This window comes from Bufo gargarizans, chromosome 1 (assembly GCF_014858855.1).
Source record: "Bufo gargarizans isolate SCDJY-AF-19 chromosome 1, ASM1485885v1, whole genome shotgun sequence".
Classification (NCBI taxonomy): domain Eukaryota; kingdom Metazoa; phylum Chordata; class Amphibia; order Anura; family Bufonidae; genus Bufo; species Bufo gargarizans.
The window spans coordinates 30,152,628-30,168,894 of record NC_058080.1 but is presented as its reverse complement, the minus strand read 5'-3'; the positions used below and the strand labels follow the sequence as shown (position 1 = coordinate 30,168,894).

At 37.6% G+C, this 16,267-nt stretch overlaps 1 protein-coding gene across 1 annotated transcript; it reads right to left on the bottom strand.

Moving 5' to 3' along the window:
• Positions 1-207: 207 nt before the first annotated feature.
• On the bottom strand, positions 208-15,482 carry LOC122923790 (vomeronasal type-2 receptor 26-like). Its single transcript, XM_044274664.1, has 2 exons — positions 15,413-15,482; positions 208-1,106 (listed from the first exon to the last, which is right to left on the bottom strand). The coding sequence occupies exons 1-2, from the start codon at positions 15,480-15,482 to the stop codon at positions 208-210; spliced, it is 969 nt and encodes a 322-aa protein (XP_044130599.1).
• Between the last annotated feature and the right edge of the window lie 785 nt (positions 15,483-16,267).

Sequence of the window (16,267 nt, the reverse complement as noted above, 5' to 3'; positions counted from 1 at the left end):
ATTAAAAATGTTACAAAAAACCACATGCTTTCAAAGGGTGTCTTAATTTTTTCACATGACTGTATATATATATATATATATATATATATATATATATATATATATATTATACTCTAAGGCCACAACATAAAATCAGAAAATGTGAAAGGGTCTGAAGGCTTTCTGAATGCATTGTACAGTATATCCTTCATTGTGACTAAATTAAATTTACTTTTTTACTAATTGGTTTCGGCAGTTCAGCTCAGGTTTCCTTATTAGGATATAACATTTAGGGAAGAATATACAGGCTAATATTCCAGCAGATGAGGACAATATGGCGAATATCTCCACAGCCACCATGTTCTTTCCCCTTGTGCTCAGATAAGCCGGGATCATGGAGATCCAGACGCTGCAGAACACCAGCATGCTGAAGGTGATGTACTTGGCCTCATTAAAACTGTCCGGTAATGTCCTCACCATGAAAGCCAGAACAAGGCTTACAGCTGCCAGGAGCCCCAGATAACCCAACATGGAGTAGAAGCAGATATCTGAGCCTTCATTACACTGAATGATGATCTTCCCAGGATAAGAGTGGTGGTCAAACTCCTGATATGGAGGAGAGACTGACAACCAAATAGCACAGATCTTCACTTGTATGAAGGAACATATCACCACCACATAATAGGACAATCTGATCTCCACCAACTTCCTCCAGGAACTGCCTGGTTTGGTGGCTTTGAAAGCAATGCAGACCATGATAGTCTTGGCCAAAACTGAAGAGAGTGCAACTGAGAAGAAAATGCCAAAGGATGTTTGTCTCATCTTACAGGTTATGTCTACTGGACAACCAAGGAAGAAAGAGACACAGAGGAAGCTCAACATGATGGAGACCAGGAGGATGAAGCTCACTGTCCGGTTATTGGCCTTTACTAGAGGAGTGTCCCAATGTAAGATGAACTTTCTTATGATGTAGCAGGTTATAGCACAGCAGAGAATCACAATTATAGAGAAGACTGAAGCCACGGTATCTTCTTTATATGAGAGAAATTCATAGACTTTAGGAAAACATCTTGTTTTTCCTGGATCTGGCCACTGATCTTCAGGACATTTCTGGCAGATGTCACTGTCTGAAGAAAAAAATAAAGATTTAGTTTTGTGAAATGAAAACAAGTTATAACGGAATATAACGGAATTCCTGGACAGAATGCAAAATGGAAGCCTTTAAGAGGCATTCTGATCTGATCCATCATAATAGATTTCTATGTGTAAGCATACCAGGACTTTGTTTTCCTTCCTGCATAACGGAAACCAGACCTATAACGGAATACCCTAACACAACTGCAAACTCGGCACCCTGGTCAAAACTGCTGTAAACAGATTAAGTAAGTTGAAGATGAAATGATCTCCAAAAAATCATGAAGTTAAAAATGACACATTCCCTTTGTATCTTAAGCAAAAACATTTATTTTTATTTTCACCTTTTACATTTTCAATTGCCGAAAAAAGGAAAGGGGCTAGAAGAAAAACTGTGGGCCCCTGCATGGTTAGTACCTAGTCGTTCCTCTTTTAGCAAGTATCACAGCTTGTAAATGCTTTTTGGAGCAGCCATGAGTCTATCATTACTTGTTTGGGGAATTTTCCTCCATTCTCCTGGTAGACTGTCACGAGTTGGAGGTCCCAGGAGAGACCTCCGTGTCGTCAAGCAATAAACAAACGGAACTCAGGTACAGACACACAAAAGTTTATTGTACAAACAGAATCCAAGGAGGGAAACACAGGGAAATAGAGAGCTCTATGTAATGTCCGCACAGTGGGAGGAAAACCCCCACTGCGCCACTGTCTAGTAATACTCCAGAGGGGCGTGACTAAGCAACTCCTGGTATTCACTAGGGCCCCAGATGGTAGGGTTAGGCTTTGCCACAGGGAGTTGCCAGGGTCCACTCTGGAGTGTGAACTAGACAGTGACAACAGGAGCAAACGGACAACAGGTACCAGAAGGTACCGACGGTACATAGGCAAACATAACAAACAGGCAAATACAAGCAGGCAACTAAAAACGGAAGTTCATAGCAAGGAAACAGGAGTGACAATGAGCAGAGAAGGACTTGCTCCACTGGCAGTAAACTGCATGGCCTTGCCCATGGCACTCTGCTGCAAAGAAAGGTGCAGCAAGGCCTTGCTGAACAGAGACATTAATACAAACTTGGTGACTAAAACATAACTGGCAGAACAGATAACAAAACACAGGAAAGAGGACTGGAATGAACAAGTAGGAAACCCACAGAGCACAGACAGACAGACACGGATCCCATGGGTCAGCAGCATAGGAGAGTGAGTACAAACTAGGAGCAGGACAAGACAACACACACCAGGAGAGCTGACACAGAACTGAGGAAACCTCAGCCTTATATACAGGTTCCATGAGTGCAGCAGAGAGGCCACACCCATGGAGCAGACAGAGGATTAACTCCTAATAGGCACACAGGGGAGTTAACCCATAAAGAACCGCAAACACACAGGAACGGAGCTGCAGCGAGAGAATAGACAGAAGGTCACAGCCAAATGTAACAACTGTGACATAGACGTCTTCCAGTTCTGTGAGATTCTTGGGCCGTCTTTTATACTATGCTCTTTTGAGATCTATCTACAATGAAGGTTAGATCAGGGAATGTGAAGGCCATGGTAAAACCTTCAGTTTACGCCTTTTGAGGTAGTCTATTGTGGATTTCATTGAATCCATTATATATATTTAAACTCCATTTTAGGAAAAATGCATTCATTACCACAATGCACGAGGAAATTTGGCTTCATGGGAAATGAAAATTTTCCTGAAATTTGGATCAAATTGCACTTTGTTAACTTCAATTTGCTCAACACGAGTATAGAGACTTTGTACATCCAAGCTACACAAGTTGAATAGTTTATTGCAATCTAAACTTTTAATTCTCTTCAAAAGGTCATTCGTATCTCTCAGACACTGTGGAATCTCATCAACAATGTACTGCAAAAAGGAATAGATTGACAACGATTGTAGTCGTGAACCCATCCTGGAGACAGTAGGTCTGCCAGAGGGGTTCATCACATCCTTATTAGTGATGAGCGGGAGGTGCCAGATTCGATTTTGACGAAATTCTAATATTTGTCATTATTCTAGTTATCTCAATTAATATGCGATGTCAGAACTATTGGGTATGAATAAAGTCCATAAGTATAAGGCCTATATAAGAGTATGGACATGAGCCTAAGGGACAACCATTTTGTCTTATTTTAAAAGGCAGAGTGAGTTCAGGATTTTTTTTACTCTGAAATTGCTAACCTAAGGTTTACAATATGTACCAAAGTGTTTACCTAAGTCTGTTTTTGTGAGAAGGAGATGTCCCAAGGTCTAATGAAATGTAATTGCCTAGATAAGACAATGTATTAGAAATGTGCTGAGTTATGATGATTTTCAGTGAATAGAAAGACTCTAATCTTTCTTTGTGGTTTTATATGAATCAATGTATGAGTAGATTGATTTTATATTATCAATTTTAATATGTGTGCTGAATATATAGTATATAGATAAGAATATGGTCCTTATAGCTATATTCAGTTTTAAGATTAGAAACGAGGTACAAGTTCCTCTGTCATTTTTAGAATCTCTCAGTGTAACACACAAGTTAATTATTTCTCTCCTTGAGGTTTTTTTTGAATGGAGAAATGTGGACACAGGTGATCATGAAAAAACCTTGTCTTTTCCAAGAACAATGACTTAAGAATAGTCATGTGTATCTTGATTTAATTAGGTCTGGTCAAAAGATTTAAGGATAAACAAAGTGGTTGACTAAGTATAAAAGTCATTGTCTATTCAAGATCTTCTCAAGGTTTTGTCTGAAACCTTAGATAAAATGTATTGCTAGTATATAAATAAAAGAATGAAGTGAGTGCTTCGACTTTTGTATGGAGTACTAGAGCCATCTAGTGTTAGGGTAACAAAGATTTAGGGAGGTTCTATTGATTATATAGTGAGGTCACTAGTTAATGATAAAACGTGGCCAAGCCCTTTCTAAGATAGGATAAAAATATGGTATGGGCTGACAGAAGGGATCGATCTCTAGAGCTCTCTAGCTCTCTCTCTCTGACCATCTTCAAAAGACCAGATCCAGCCCTGACCACCTTTTCAGTCATTGGAGGCAGCCATCTTAGAACCATTGAAACTGATTTCTGCTAGCTGACATTTTGGTATATTATAATCTTATCTATATTTTATAGGATAATTAATTAATATAATACATATCTATATATATTCAATTAACCATACTTTGTGTATAGTATCTGTTTTGGAATAAGATTGGGGTGTACCTGTAGCATCATCCTGAAAATATATCCAATACAGGGAGATTGAATATATACTGGTGAAAACACGGTATTATCTCCAAGGAATTCAATTCAGTTCTAGACCAGTATGGTTGATTATATATATATTTGTATAGATAAAAGATAAACCAGATTTGGGTTTAATCGGACATTTGTCGGCTGAGAGAAATCAAGTATTAAATTGATTTTAAATATAATTGAGGGATATCATTATAAGAAGGCATAATTGTGTATATATATATATATATATTCTCAATTATTTTTGACTTTATCACTATTTTGCATATCATTGATTGAATTTTATTATCGCCAATTTTATTATATATATTATTTTGCACTATAAATTGTATTAATAAATTACATATATTTTGTCTGTAACTGGGTTTTGTCTTCAATTCAACGCAGATCACGAGCTTGTTTTAGCTTGATATTTATGATAATAAATTAGAATCTCCTTTATTACAGATTTTAATTTATTCCCATAAATAATATAGACTGTCAATCGGAGACAGCATAAATATTCCCACATTAATCTGGAGGTCCTACCGAGATCTGCTTGTAATAGAAACAAAATTTTGGGGTGCAAAAGATATATTTGATAAAGTTATTGTGGTAATTGTAGTGCAACAAGTAAAAACATGTCTGAGAACAATAGCGAGGCTAGCCAAGGCATGCAGGCTGCTGCTGCAGTGGTAAAGACTGATATGCATGATAGAAAGACTTAAGAATTAATTAAATATATTGTGATGTGTCATATGGATGACAGGTTGGATATTAAGAGAGAGTTAAAGGATTGGAGGGTTGAATTGGAAAAGAGAGCTGTAGAATATGCAGATGATGTCTGGTCTGATAAATCCCGGTTTGCTGATTATCTCTGTCACATTTCCCAAACTAAACATAAGAAAGATAAGGATTCATTAATCCTTCAATCTTGGCCTGAATTTGTATATTTAGTTGTTGAAATAGCAAAGCAATTAGAAAAAGCTAAATATAAAAATGTTGAACAGGCATATGAAATTGATACATTTCAAAAAGACCTATCTACAAATGGAAATTAAGGCGGCCATGGTTTCTGGTGAATTAGCACAATGGTCTGCTAAATTATCAGAATATAATGACAGAGACAATCAACAGCAAGAGGTAATAAGAACTCTGGAATGGAAATTAAGTCAGGCTACTAATGAACTGTCTAAATGTCAATTGTCTATGGTGGATCTAGATGAGGAATGTAAAAAGTTGTATAAGGACAATAGAAATTTACAAACAGAGTTAGATAACAGAGATCTTGACCCTTTACAATTCAGACAGCCTAAGGATACTAATAGAGTGCAGGTAAAATATTCCAGGGGGGAATTAGATGCAGAAAGTAAATATGACAACCCCTTTAATGGAGAAGAATTATTGGCTCTGAGAGAACATTCTCTTCCTAAATTAAGACTGATTTCACCTCCTAGGTCCTCTACAAGTTCAGTACAGAGATCTTATCAACCCATGATAGACACTACTAAAGTGATCAAGTTTCTCAAGGAAACTGTGGGTCAGTTTGCTAAAAAGGGGTCACCCTCCACAATAAGTCATTTGGAAATATATGAGTAGGCCATGAAAACTTTACATTTAGAACAGGACATACAGAAACTTGAATTTATTACCTGGGTATTCAAACCAAAACACCGGTATTTCTTTAATTCCCTTAGAGATATGGGTAGGGATTCTTGGTCCTGTGGTCGCAGAAATAAAAACTGAATTTGGTCCCTAAAAGTCCGCTACTGCTGCAAAGAGGGCCTTATTTACCCTGAAATGTAGACCTAATCAAAGTCCCAGGGAATTTTTGTCAGTCCTCAAAAATGCCTATAGTTTATCCGAAAAAGATCCCAATTTTGAAGGTAGTGAATTCATCCAGTTATTTTATGACGCTTTGCCCAATAAAATAAAATTTATTTTGGCCAGGGATTACCATCCTAGAAAAACTCTGGATTGGTTACTCACCGAGAGTACAACTCTGTACGCTGCAATACAAAATTGTGATGAGTCTCCTGATAGAAAATTTAAAAGAGTGAGTGAGGAAATAGCAGAAACTCACATAAAAAGAGATCAGGGAAAATTTGAGAGCCCTAAAAGGAGTTATGCTGATGTGTTAAAAACTCCTAGACCTTCCCAGCCAAATAAGGGTCCAAATGTTGCTGAAAAGAACCCAAACCACCAGAAGGAGTTTAGAAATAGACGGTTCCCTCCTTTTCAAAGATATCAAAATAATTATTATAGGGGATATCAACGTAGGCCAGAAAGGGTTCAAAGTGGTTCTGAGTCAGATGGTTCTGGGAGGTCACAATCATATCGGTACCAAAATCAATCTCCCAAAGATTATGGGAGAAAGAGAAGTAACCTATATGATCGAGTAGATCAAATCCAAGATCAGTTTGGTATGTTGATGCAGCGGATGGAGGAATTGTCTAAAACCATCACTGCTAACCCTAAAAATCCTTTTTTAGGGGTAACCCCTCCTGTAGAGAGTCCTCCCCAAATATAAAGGGGGAGAAGCAGGTAAGTATGTCAAATGTTGCAGAGGTTGATGACTTAAATGTATGTAAAGTGGAGCAATCTAACATAATTGTCTTTCCCTTTAAAAGGAATTTAACCCTTACAAAGCCACATGGCAAGGGGGAGGGGAAACCTGTTTGTTCTGTCTTACAGCACACAAAGTCTTCAGCTGCACAGAAGAAGGTATACGATCCTGCTCAAAAAAGGAAGGAGGAGGAGGAGTCGAGGACAAGTATAACTGCCAAGCAGGAAAGCAATTTCAATAATCATGCCAAATATCTTTGTTCCATACAGGAAATAGAAAATAGATATTATATGGAAGTTGAATTATTTGATAATGCCCCACCAATAATAGCCTTGATAGATACAGGTAGCCAAGCAACTTTATTATCTTTTAAAGTACTTCCAACAATTGCAGGATGTATCTTCTAACAGGTATAAGTTAAATAGTTTTAATGCTAACCTGGTAAGTGTCTCAGGCAATGCCCTCAAGGTTTTAGGTAAAGCTTGGATGGATGTTAAAGTAGGAAACAAAGTAATTAGCCATCCTACATTGATCGTGGATATGCCCATTGATAGATTACTTATTGGCATCGATTTCCTGAAAAGATTAAGCCCAGTTATTGATTTTGTTAATAAGGTGATATGGTCTCAAGTGAGGATGCCCATTAATTATGAACAATCACAATCCTATCACAATAGGCGTAACTGCCATGTGATACAGGAAAGGCCGGATTCCATTGAGGTATTTTTCCGAAATAGCCAAGTCCCTGATGTCTCTTTCCTGCAAATCACTCCAAATTCCACTATAGGTGAACAGGAAGATAACACCATATGTGTGTCTCCTGAATGAGTAAAATATGTCTGTTTGGAAGGGGATGTTCTTACAATCCACCTACACCCAGAAACTACTGACCCTACTGGGTTTAATGGTCACGAACAATTCCTAGTGGGAATGGAAAAGGTGGATGATGAGATGTTCTTCCCAGTACAGGTGAATGACTTAGGAAGAACTAAGAGGGCTAAATTGGATTTGCGCCATGAAAATAGTTATATTAGTAGGTATCTACTAAATCAAATGGCCAATTCTAAAGTGATTCGATATCCAAATCCACAAGATAATTGGATACATGACTTAGATAATGATTCTGATGATCATAATATAATTGCAAAATGTATATTAACCATTTCTATTGCAGGAAAATCGGCTACTCATTTATTCCTGGTGCTTGATGAACCCAGATATCCCATGTACATTGGCAACGATATTTTACATCGTTTTGCCATCCATGTGGATATAGTGAATTCCACATTGTGGACAAGATTAAAAGGGAATCCTGATGGTTTTATGGATGAACATGAAGCACTTAAGTCATCCCAGGTACTGCCTTATGCAGTCAGTGTAGTAGTGCCACGAGATATAATCATCCCTCCAGGTACTAATAATTTCCTGTTACCCATTCAGGTGTCAAAAGGCCAAAAATTTAAGAATTGTGATGCATTGATATGCCTATCAAACAGAATGCAACAATTAGGTATTTCAGGAAATCCTACCCCTATGGTGAATTTACAAACCTTTAAAACCCAAATAATTGTGAATAATGGTATGCCAAATGAAGTTCATTTGTCTAAAGACACTATCATTGGTATGGCATTAGATTCAGATTATTATACTTTTGGGTTTCAGAATGTAATTATTGGCCTAATACCTGAATCGTATCTAACAGAAGAACAATTGGTTGAACAAACATTTTATTCTTCTCCTGAAGGATTGTTCACCGTTAGTTCAATATATCCTTTTAATCTTGAAGAAGGTACCTGTAAGGTAGAGGAATCCTCCCTTACCTTTGATCATACAATCAATGAGCAGGAAGCCCAGGAATATCATGAGTTTGCTGAAAAAGCAGGTAAGTCAGATCATGACCTCACTGACAGGTTGGAGGAAACCTATGAAATAGGTCAACCAGAAGTTTGCCCAGGGTTTATGGAAATGGTCCAGCAACAAATCTCATTAGCTGATGGATGCTCCAAATGACCCAGAGCGACAACAGCTAAAGGAAGTTCTCTTAGAATTCAAGGATATCTTTGCTAAAGATTCCTTTGATTGTGGTCTGACTGACATACACATTGCCAGGATCCAGACTGATCCTAAGGCACCTCCCGTTTATATCAAGCAATATCGTCTTCCACTAGCTTGTTACGACTCGCTAGCGGAAATAATCCAAAATCTCAAGGAGAGAGGTATTATAAGACCAGTGCACAGTTCTTATAATAATCCTATTCTTGGAATTCTTAAACCGAATGGTCAATGGCGTTTATGTGCTGATCTTCGTCGGCTAAATAAACATGTATATATGTCCGGCTGGCCCGTGCCATATATAGACCAATGCTTGGTACAAATGCAAGGCGCTAGGATCTTTACCACCTTAGATTGCGCTCAGGGATATTGGACCATCAAAGTGAGTCCTGAAGATCAATACAAATTGGCCTTTACTTTTGGTAAAGAACAGTTTGCCTGGACTAGACTACCGTTTCGGTACATAAATTCAGGTCATGAATTTGCGGTATTTTTACATAAGGCTATGCCTGATGCCACAGAAAGAGGAAATTTAACTTATGTAGATGACATTTTGATGAAAAGTACTTCATTTGACCAGCATATCCAAGAAATTAGGCATGTACTGAATCAGTCGAAAGAGGCAGGTGTGAAAATTTCTTTACAGAAAGCCCAGTGGTGTCGAACTAAGGTAAATTTCTTTGGACATGAGGTTACCTGTGAAGGCCTGAATCCCCAGAAGAAAAAGGTGGAAGCTGTTATGAAGTCTAAAACGCCCACCAATATCAGTGAACTAAGATCATTCCTGGGAATGATGAATTACTCCCGTAAATTCATTGATAACTATGCGGAGATTAGTAAACCGTTGCTGACATTGTTAAAGAAAGGTGTACCCTGGACATAGGGGGAGGATCAGGAACAAGCTATGTCTGAGCTTAAAAGGAGACTCACCCAAGCCCCATGTCTAGCTTATCCAGAGGGGGTAAACCCTTTTATCTGGAAACTGGTTTTACAAATCTTAGTATTAGTGCTGTCCTAGGCCAAAAACAGGATAAATTGCATAAAGTTATAGCTTATGCAAGTTAATCACTGTCACCAGTAGAAATAAAGTTTAGTGACTGTGAAAAAGCTTTACTAGCCACAGTCTGGGCACTTCAAAACTTTAGAAGTTTTGTACAGGGTGAGAAAATCATTGTTGAAACGGCCCATCAACCCCTACAATATCTACAGAGTGTATCTCTATAACTTTGCCCGGGATCGGGTAAAAGAAAGAAAAATTCTCCCATCATGGAAAGGTCAGTATGATGTAATTGATAAAATATCACCTGTAGTTTATAAGGTGAAAATTCATACCAAAGATGGTTTCATCGAGAAATGGGTCCATGTAAATCAATTGCGAGTATGTCATCTGAGATCACAACTGAGAATCATAGATGATGATGCTGAATAAGAGAATGAATAAGGATGCGTTAATCTGATTTCTCTCAGTTCACAGATGTTACGATTCTGGTGTTTCCTTGCAAAGCATTTTACATAGCAATGCTAGGGAAACTATACATCTCAAAAGATTAAAGAATATGTATTCATACTTTAATTTTCTTTTATAGAAAAAGGACGGGCGGAACTAGACGTGATTCCTGGCGATGATGATGACAACAAAGATACAGATATCGTGCGGATGGTGTTGATCCGAGAGGTCCAATTGAAGACGGAACTAATCATCAACCCGAATCTACATCCATGTTTCAGATGTCCCAGGATTGTGAATAATAAATAAGAAGATTGTACTTCAAAAATCTTAGCGAAATTAGATCCAAGGACATTCATTGGATGAAGATACCGGATATCACAATTTTAGCTTGGGAGAGGAACCAAATTGGTACATTATGCATGAGAACAAAGTCACAGCAATAATGGCATGATTGGTGCCAAGTTTTGCATTTTCTTATATGCTAAAACCATTGGACACAGGATCTCTGTGATAATATACTTTTCCAGGATTGTCTTTATGATGCAACAAAAGACTCGGATAAAATATTGATGAACATGAAAATTCTTCCGACCTTCTCCCAGTTAGGTCTTAAGGGGATTCTTGACTAACGTGGGAAGAAGGGGGGGGATTTGTCAGAACTATTGGGTATGAAGAAAGTATAAGGCCTATATAGGAGTATGGACATGAGCCTAAGGGACAACCATTTTGTCTTATTTTAAAAGGCAGAGTGAGTTCATGATTTTTTTTACTCTGAAATTGCTAACCTAAGGTTTACAATATGTACCAAAGTGTTTACCTAAGTCTGTTTTTGTGAGAAGGAGATGTCCCAAGGTCTAATGAAAAGTAATTGCCTAGATAAGACAATGTATTAGAAATGTGCTGAGTTATGATGATTTTCAGTGAATAGAAAGACTCTAATCTTTCTTTGTGGTTTTATATGAATTTAATGTATGAGTAGATTGATTTTATATTATCAATTGTAATATGTGTGCTGAATATATAGTATATAGATAAGAGTATGGTCCTTATAGCTATATTCAGTTTTAAGATTAGAAACGAGGTACAAATTCCTCTGTCATTTTTAGAATCTCTCAGTGTAACACACAAGTTAATTATTTCTTTCCTTGAGGTTTTCTTGAATGGAGAAATGTGGACACAGGTGATCATGAACAAACCCTGTCTTTTCTAAGAACAATGACTTAAGAATAGTCATGTGTATCTTGATTTAATTAGGTCTGGTCAAAAGATTTAAGGATAAACAAGGTGGTTGACTAAGTATAAAAGTCATTGTCTATTCCAGATCTTCTCAAGGTTTTGTCTGAAACCTTAGATTAAATTTATAGCTAGTATATAAATAAAAGAATGAAGTGAGTGCTTCGACTTTGGTATGGAGTACTAGTGCCATCTAGTGTTAGGGTAACATAAACATTTAGGGAGGTTATATTGATTATAAAGTGAGGTCACTAGTTAATGATAAAACGTGGCCAAGCCCTTTCTAAGATAGGATAAAAATATGGTATGGGCTGACAGAAGGGATCGATCTCTAGCGCTCTCTAGCTCTCTCTCTCTTACCATCTTCAAAAGACCAGATCCAGCCCTGACCACCTTTTCAGTCATTGGAGGCAGCCATCTTAAAACCATTGAAACTGATTTCTGCTAGCTGACATTTTGGTACAGTATAACCTTACCTATATTTTATAGGATAATTAATTAATATAATACATATCTATATATATTCAATTAACCATACTTTGTGTATAGTATCTGTTTTGGAATAAGATTGGGGTGTACCTGCAGCATCATCCAGAAAATTAATCCAATACAGGGAGATTGAAAATATACTGGTGAAAACACGGTATTATCTCCAAGGAATTGAATTCAGTTCTAGACCGATATGGTTGATTATATATATATATATATATTTGTATAGATAAAAGATAAACCAGATTTGGGTTTAATCGGACATTTGTCGGCTGAGAGAAATCAAGTATTTAATAGATTTTAAATATAATTGAGGGGTATAATTATAAGAAAGGCATAATTGTGTATATATATATATATATATATATATATATATTCTCAATTATTTTTGACTTTATCACTATTTTGCATATCATTGATTGAATTTTATTATCGCCAATTTTATTATATATTATTTTGCACTATAAATTGTATTAATAAATTACATATATATTTTGTCTGTAACTGGGTTTTGTCTTCAATTCAACGCAGATCACGAGCTTGTTTTAGTTTGATATTTATGATAATAAATTAGAATCTCCTTTATTACAGATTTTAATTTATTCACATAAATAATATAGAATGTCAATCGGAGACAGCAAAAATATTCCGACAGCGATTTAAATAATCGTGTATTGCGATTTTAACTTAAGGCAACTTTCCTATTGGTTTGATATCTAGAATTAGCGAAAATGACAAATCTTGATAATTACTTGATAATTATTATAATTATTCTATTTATTTTAAAAAAAAGCAAACTAATATAATCACATGGCGAAATAAACTTAGCTGTCTCTATAGTCAACCTTCCTATTTGATTGCTAGAATTAGCAAAGTTGATGAATATGGAGCTAAAACGAAGATGGAGAATTTTTTGATATCTTCGTTTTGAGGAATATGACGAATACATTCGTCATATTCGTTATCTTTGCTAATTCTACCAAGCCAACCACAGTAAACCAGGTCTAAGTTGAAATCGCAATGCGATTACTTCAAGTTAAATTAATTGCATTGCGATTTCAACTTAGAGCTGTGTTTCTAATGGGTCAGCTTGCTAGAATTAACAAAGTTAGAATCTCTATCTAAGCCATTTACCACTCTAGAATTAACAACAGCCATCAAGTCTACCCCCAAAGGAAAAAGTCCAGGCCCCGATGGCCTTCCCATATCGTACTATTCGGCCTTTGGAGAACTTTTACTTCCTTTCATGCTCCCCATTTGCAACAGTACGCTAATCGGCCACCCACTTTCCTCAGATATGACGAGAGCCACTATCACAATAATCCCGAAAGAGGGTAAGGACCTCTCATCTTGCTCCAATTACCGCCCCATATCCTTGCTCAATGTGGACCTCAAGCTCATTGCTAAAATGCTTGCCACAAGACTCCAAAACTTACTCCCCCATTTAATCCATCCGGACCAGGTAGGGTTTGTTAGGGGTCGTGAAGGGAAGGATAACACAACTAAAATACTCAACGCCCTGTTTTACGCTGCCCATAAAGCCATCCCCCTGGTCATGATCGGCACGGATGCTGAAAAGGCATTTGATAGAATAGATTGGACATACATTAAGCTGACCCTCTCAAAATTTCATCTGCCTATACAATACATAAATGCTGTTTTTTCTATGTATGTGCATTCTTCGGCATCCGTGTCGGTCAATGGACTTATGTCTTCTCAATTCCCAATAAGAAATGGCACGAGACAAGGCTGCCCACTATCTCCCCTTATATTTGTCCTAGTAATGGAATCTCTCCTTCAAATTCTTCGGCAAGACAGGGAGATCAAAGGTTTGGTTGTCGGGCGTCACGAATTTAAACTGGCGGCTTTTGCAGATGACTTATTGATCCTAACCACCAACCCCCATACTTCCATGCCCAGAATTTTGTCAAAACTCTCCTTATTTGGTTCACTATCCAACTTCAAAGTCAATCCCTCGAAATCTCAAATTCTCCATATGGGTCTCTCTCCCCTGAGTCTCTCATCCCTTCAGGCAAACTCCCCATTTAATTGGCAAACCCAACTACTAACATATCTAGGAATCAGGATTTCCCCCCATTTGTCAGATTTATTTAGCTTGAATTTTAAACCTCTCTTAGCATCTATACAAACCCAGATTGACTCACTAGATTTCCCATACCTCTCTTGGTTTGGAAGGAAAAACATCCTAATGTCTCTAATCATACCCAGACTTACCTACTTAATGCAGGTACTCCCTATAGAAATCCCTAAATCCTTTTTTGCTTCCCTCAATAAACTCATACGGAAATTTATTTGGAATGGTAAAAATTCCCGCATCTCGTTCCTTACACTAACTAGATCTAAAGCTAAAGGCGGTATTGGGCTTCCCGACCCAGAGGTATATATGAAGGCCATTCAACTCTCTCGAGTAGTCGACTGGATTAGAAATCCACCCCATAAATCTTGGCCCATAATAGAGAATGCCTTTCTATCCTCCCCCATCAGGGCTCTCCTACTAGCTGATAAACCACTTCCTCCACCTGGCTCCATCCCAAACCCTCTCATCCGTAATACATTGAAGGTCTGGAGAAATTTCTCTCTTGACTCTAAGGTCTTAAACCTGCCTTCCCCTCTTCTTCAGATAAGAGATGTTATTAATCTGGCCCCTAAAGACTTGAGAGATAGCTGTCCTTTGGCTTTAAGATCCCTTGATACTCCTGTTTCTCAGCTCCTAGACCCAAACGGATGTATACTCTCAGATTTAGAAATTTGTAAAGTACTAAACACACAGGTTCGCAACCCTGTCCTTATGAGCTTCATTAGACCCGAATCCCTTCTCCTCACAAAAAAATCCCCTTCTTCCAACACTACCTGCTGGTTTGAAGGATTGATAAGTAACAGGAACTATCCCCCTAGAATCATCTCCACAATATATAAAAACCTGATGTCCCCCCTTACAGCCCTCAAACCCGCAGTCATTGGTTTGTGGGAAAAAGACCTCCAACGAACTCTGACACCTCCCGAAATTGCCAAAGCTTTAATTACCCCACATAAGATATCCAGATGCGTACGTATCCAAGAAAATAGCTATAAGATCCTTATGAGATGGTACAGAACTCCAGACAAGACATGCCTATATAGTCCTAGCGCCACGGATAGGTGCTGGCGTTGTTCCAAGTCCAAAGGCTCGTTTTTGCATATCTGGTGGTCATGCGAGCTAATCAACCCGTGGTGGCTTAACACAATCAAATTATGTAACCAAATCTGCCAGACTTCCTTCTCTTGCTCACCAGATTTGGCTCTGCTATCTTTAGGTATAGGAGGGGTTAACTCATCTAAGTCCTCACTTTTCTCACTCATGATAGCTGCTGCCAGACTACTACTTCCGACTTGTTGGTTGTCTTCCACGGTTCCTAGTCTGGATCAATGGATCAGCAGAGTTGATCAGATCTACAGAATGGAAGAGATCTCCCATTGGGAATCTCGCACCAGACACACTTTTCTCCAGACATGGTCCCCTTGGAGAGCCTATAGAAATTTCTCTTAACTCACTTTCACTACCCCACTGTTCCTGGGCCAATACCTTGATTTCACTCTAATGGTTCTCATACTTGCACCATGTCGGCTCTATCTTAGTACCCTGTCACAAAGTTATTTTATGTTTGTATTATTGTTCACCTTTATTTGACAAATGCCTTTATGAGGCCTTATAGGCTTCTCTCTGCGTTTATTAATGCAGCGTGTACTTATGCCTGTTGATTACAGTTATCATATATGTATAACTTTTTATACTGTATACTGGTCAATGCTCTTTACTATGACTGTGAATATGAAAAAGGAAAAAACAATAAAAATTGTCAATATAAAAAAAAAAAAAAAGAATTAACAAAGTTAACGAATATGGAACATAGCAGTGCTAAGTTGAAATCGTCATGCAATTAATATAACTTGAAGTAATCGCATGGCGATTTCAACTTAGCACTGCTATATTCCATATTTGTTAACTTCGTTAATTCTAGCGAGCTGACCCATTAGAAACACAGCTCTAAGTTGAAATCACAATGCAATTAATTTAACTTGAAGTAATCGCATTGCGATTTCAACTTAATTCTCACATCCGAAAGTACATTCTAGTATGGAGGCGT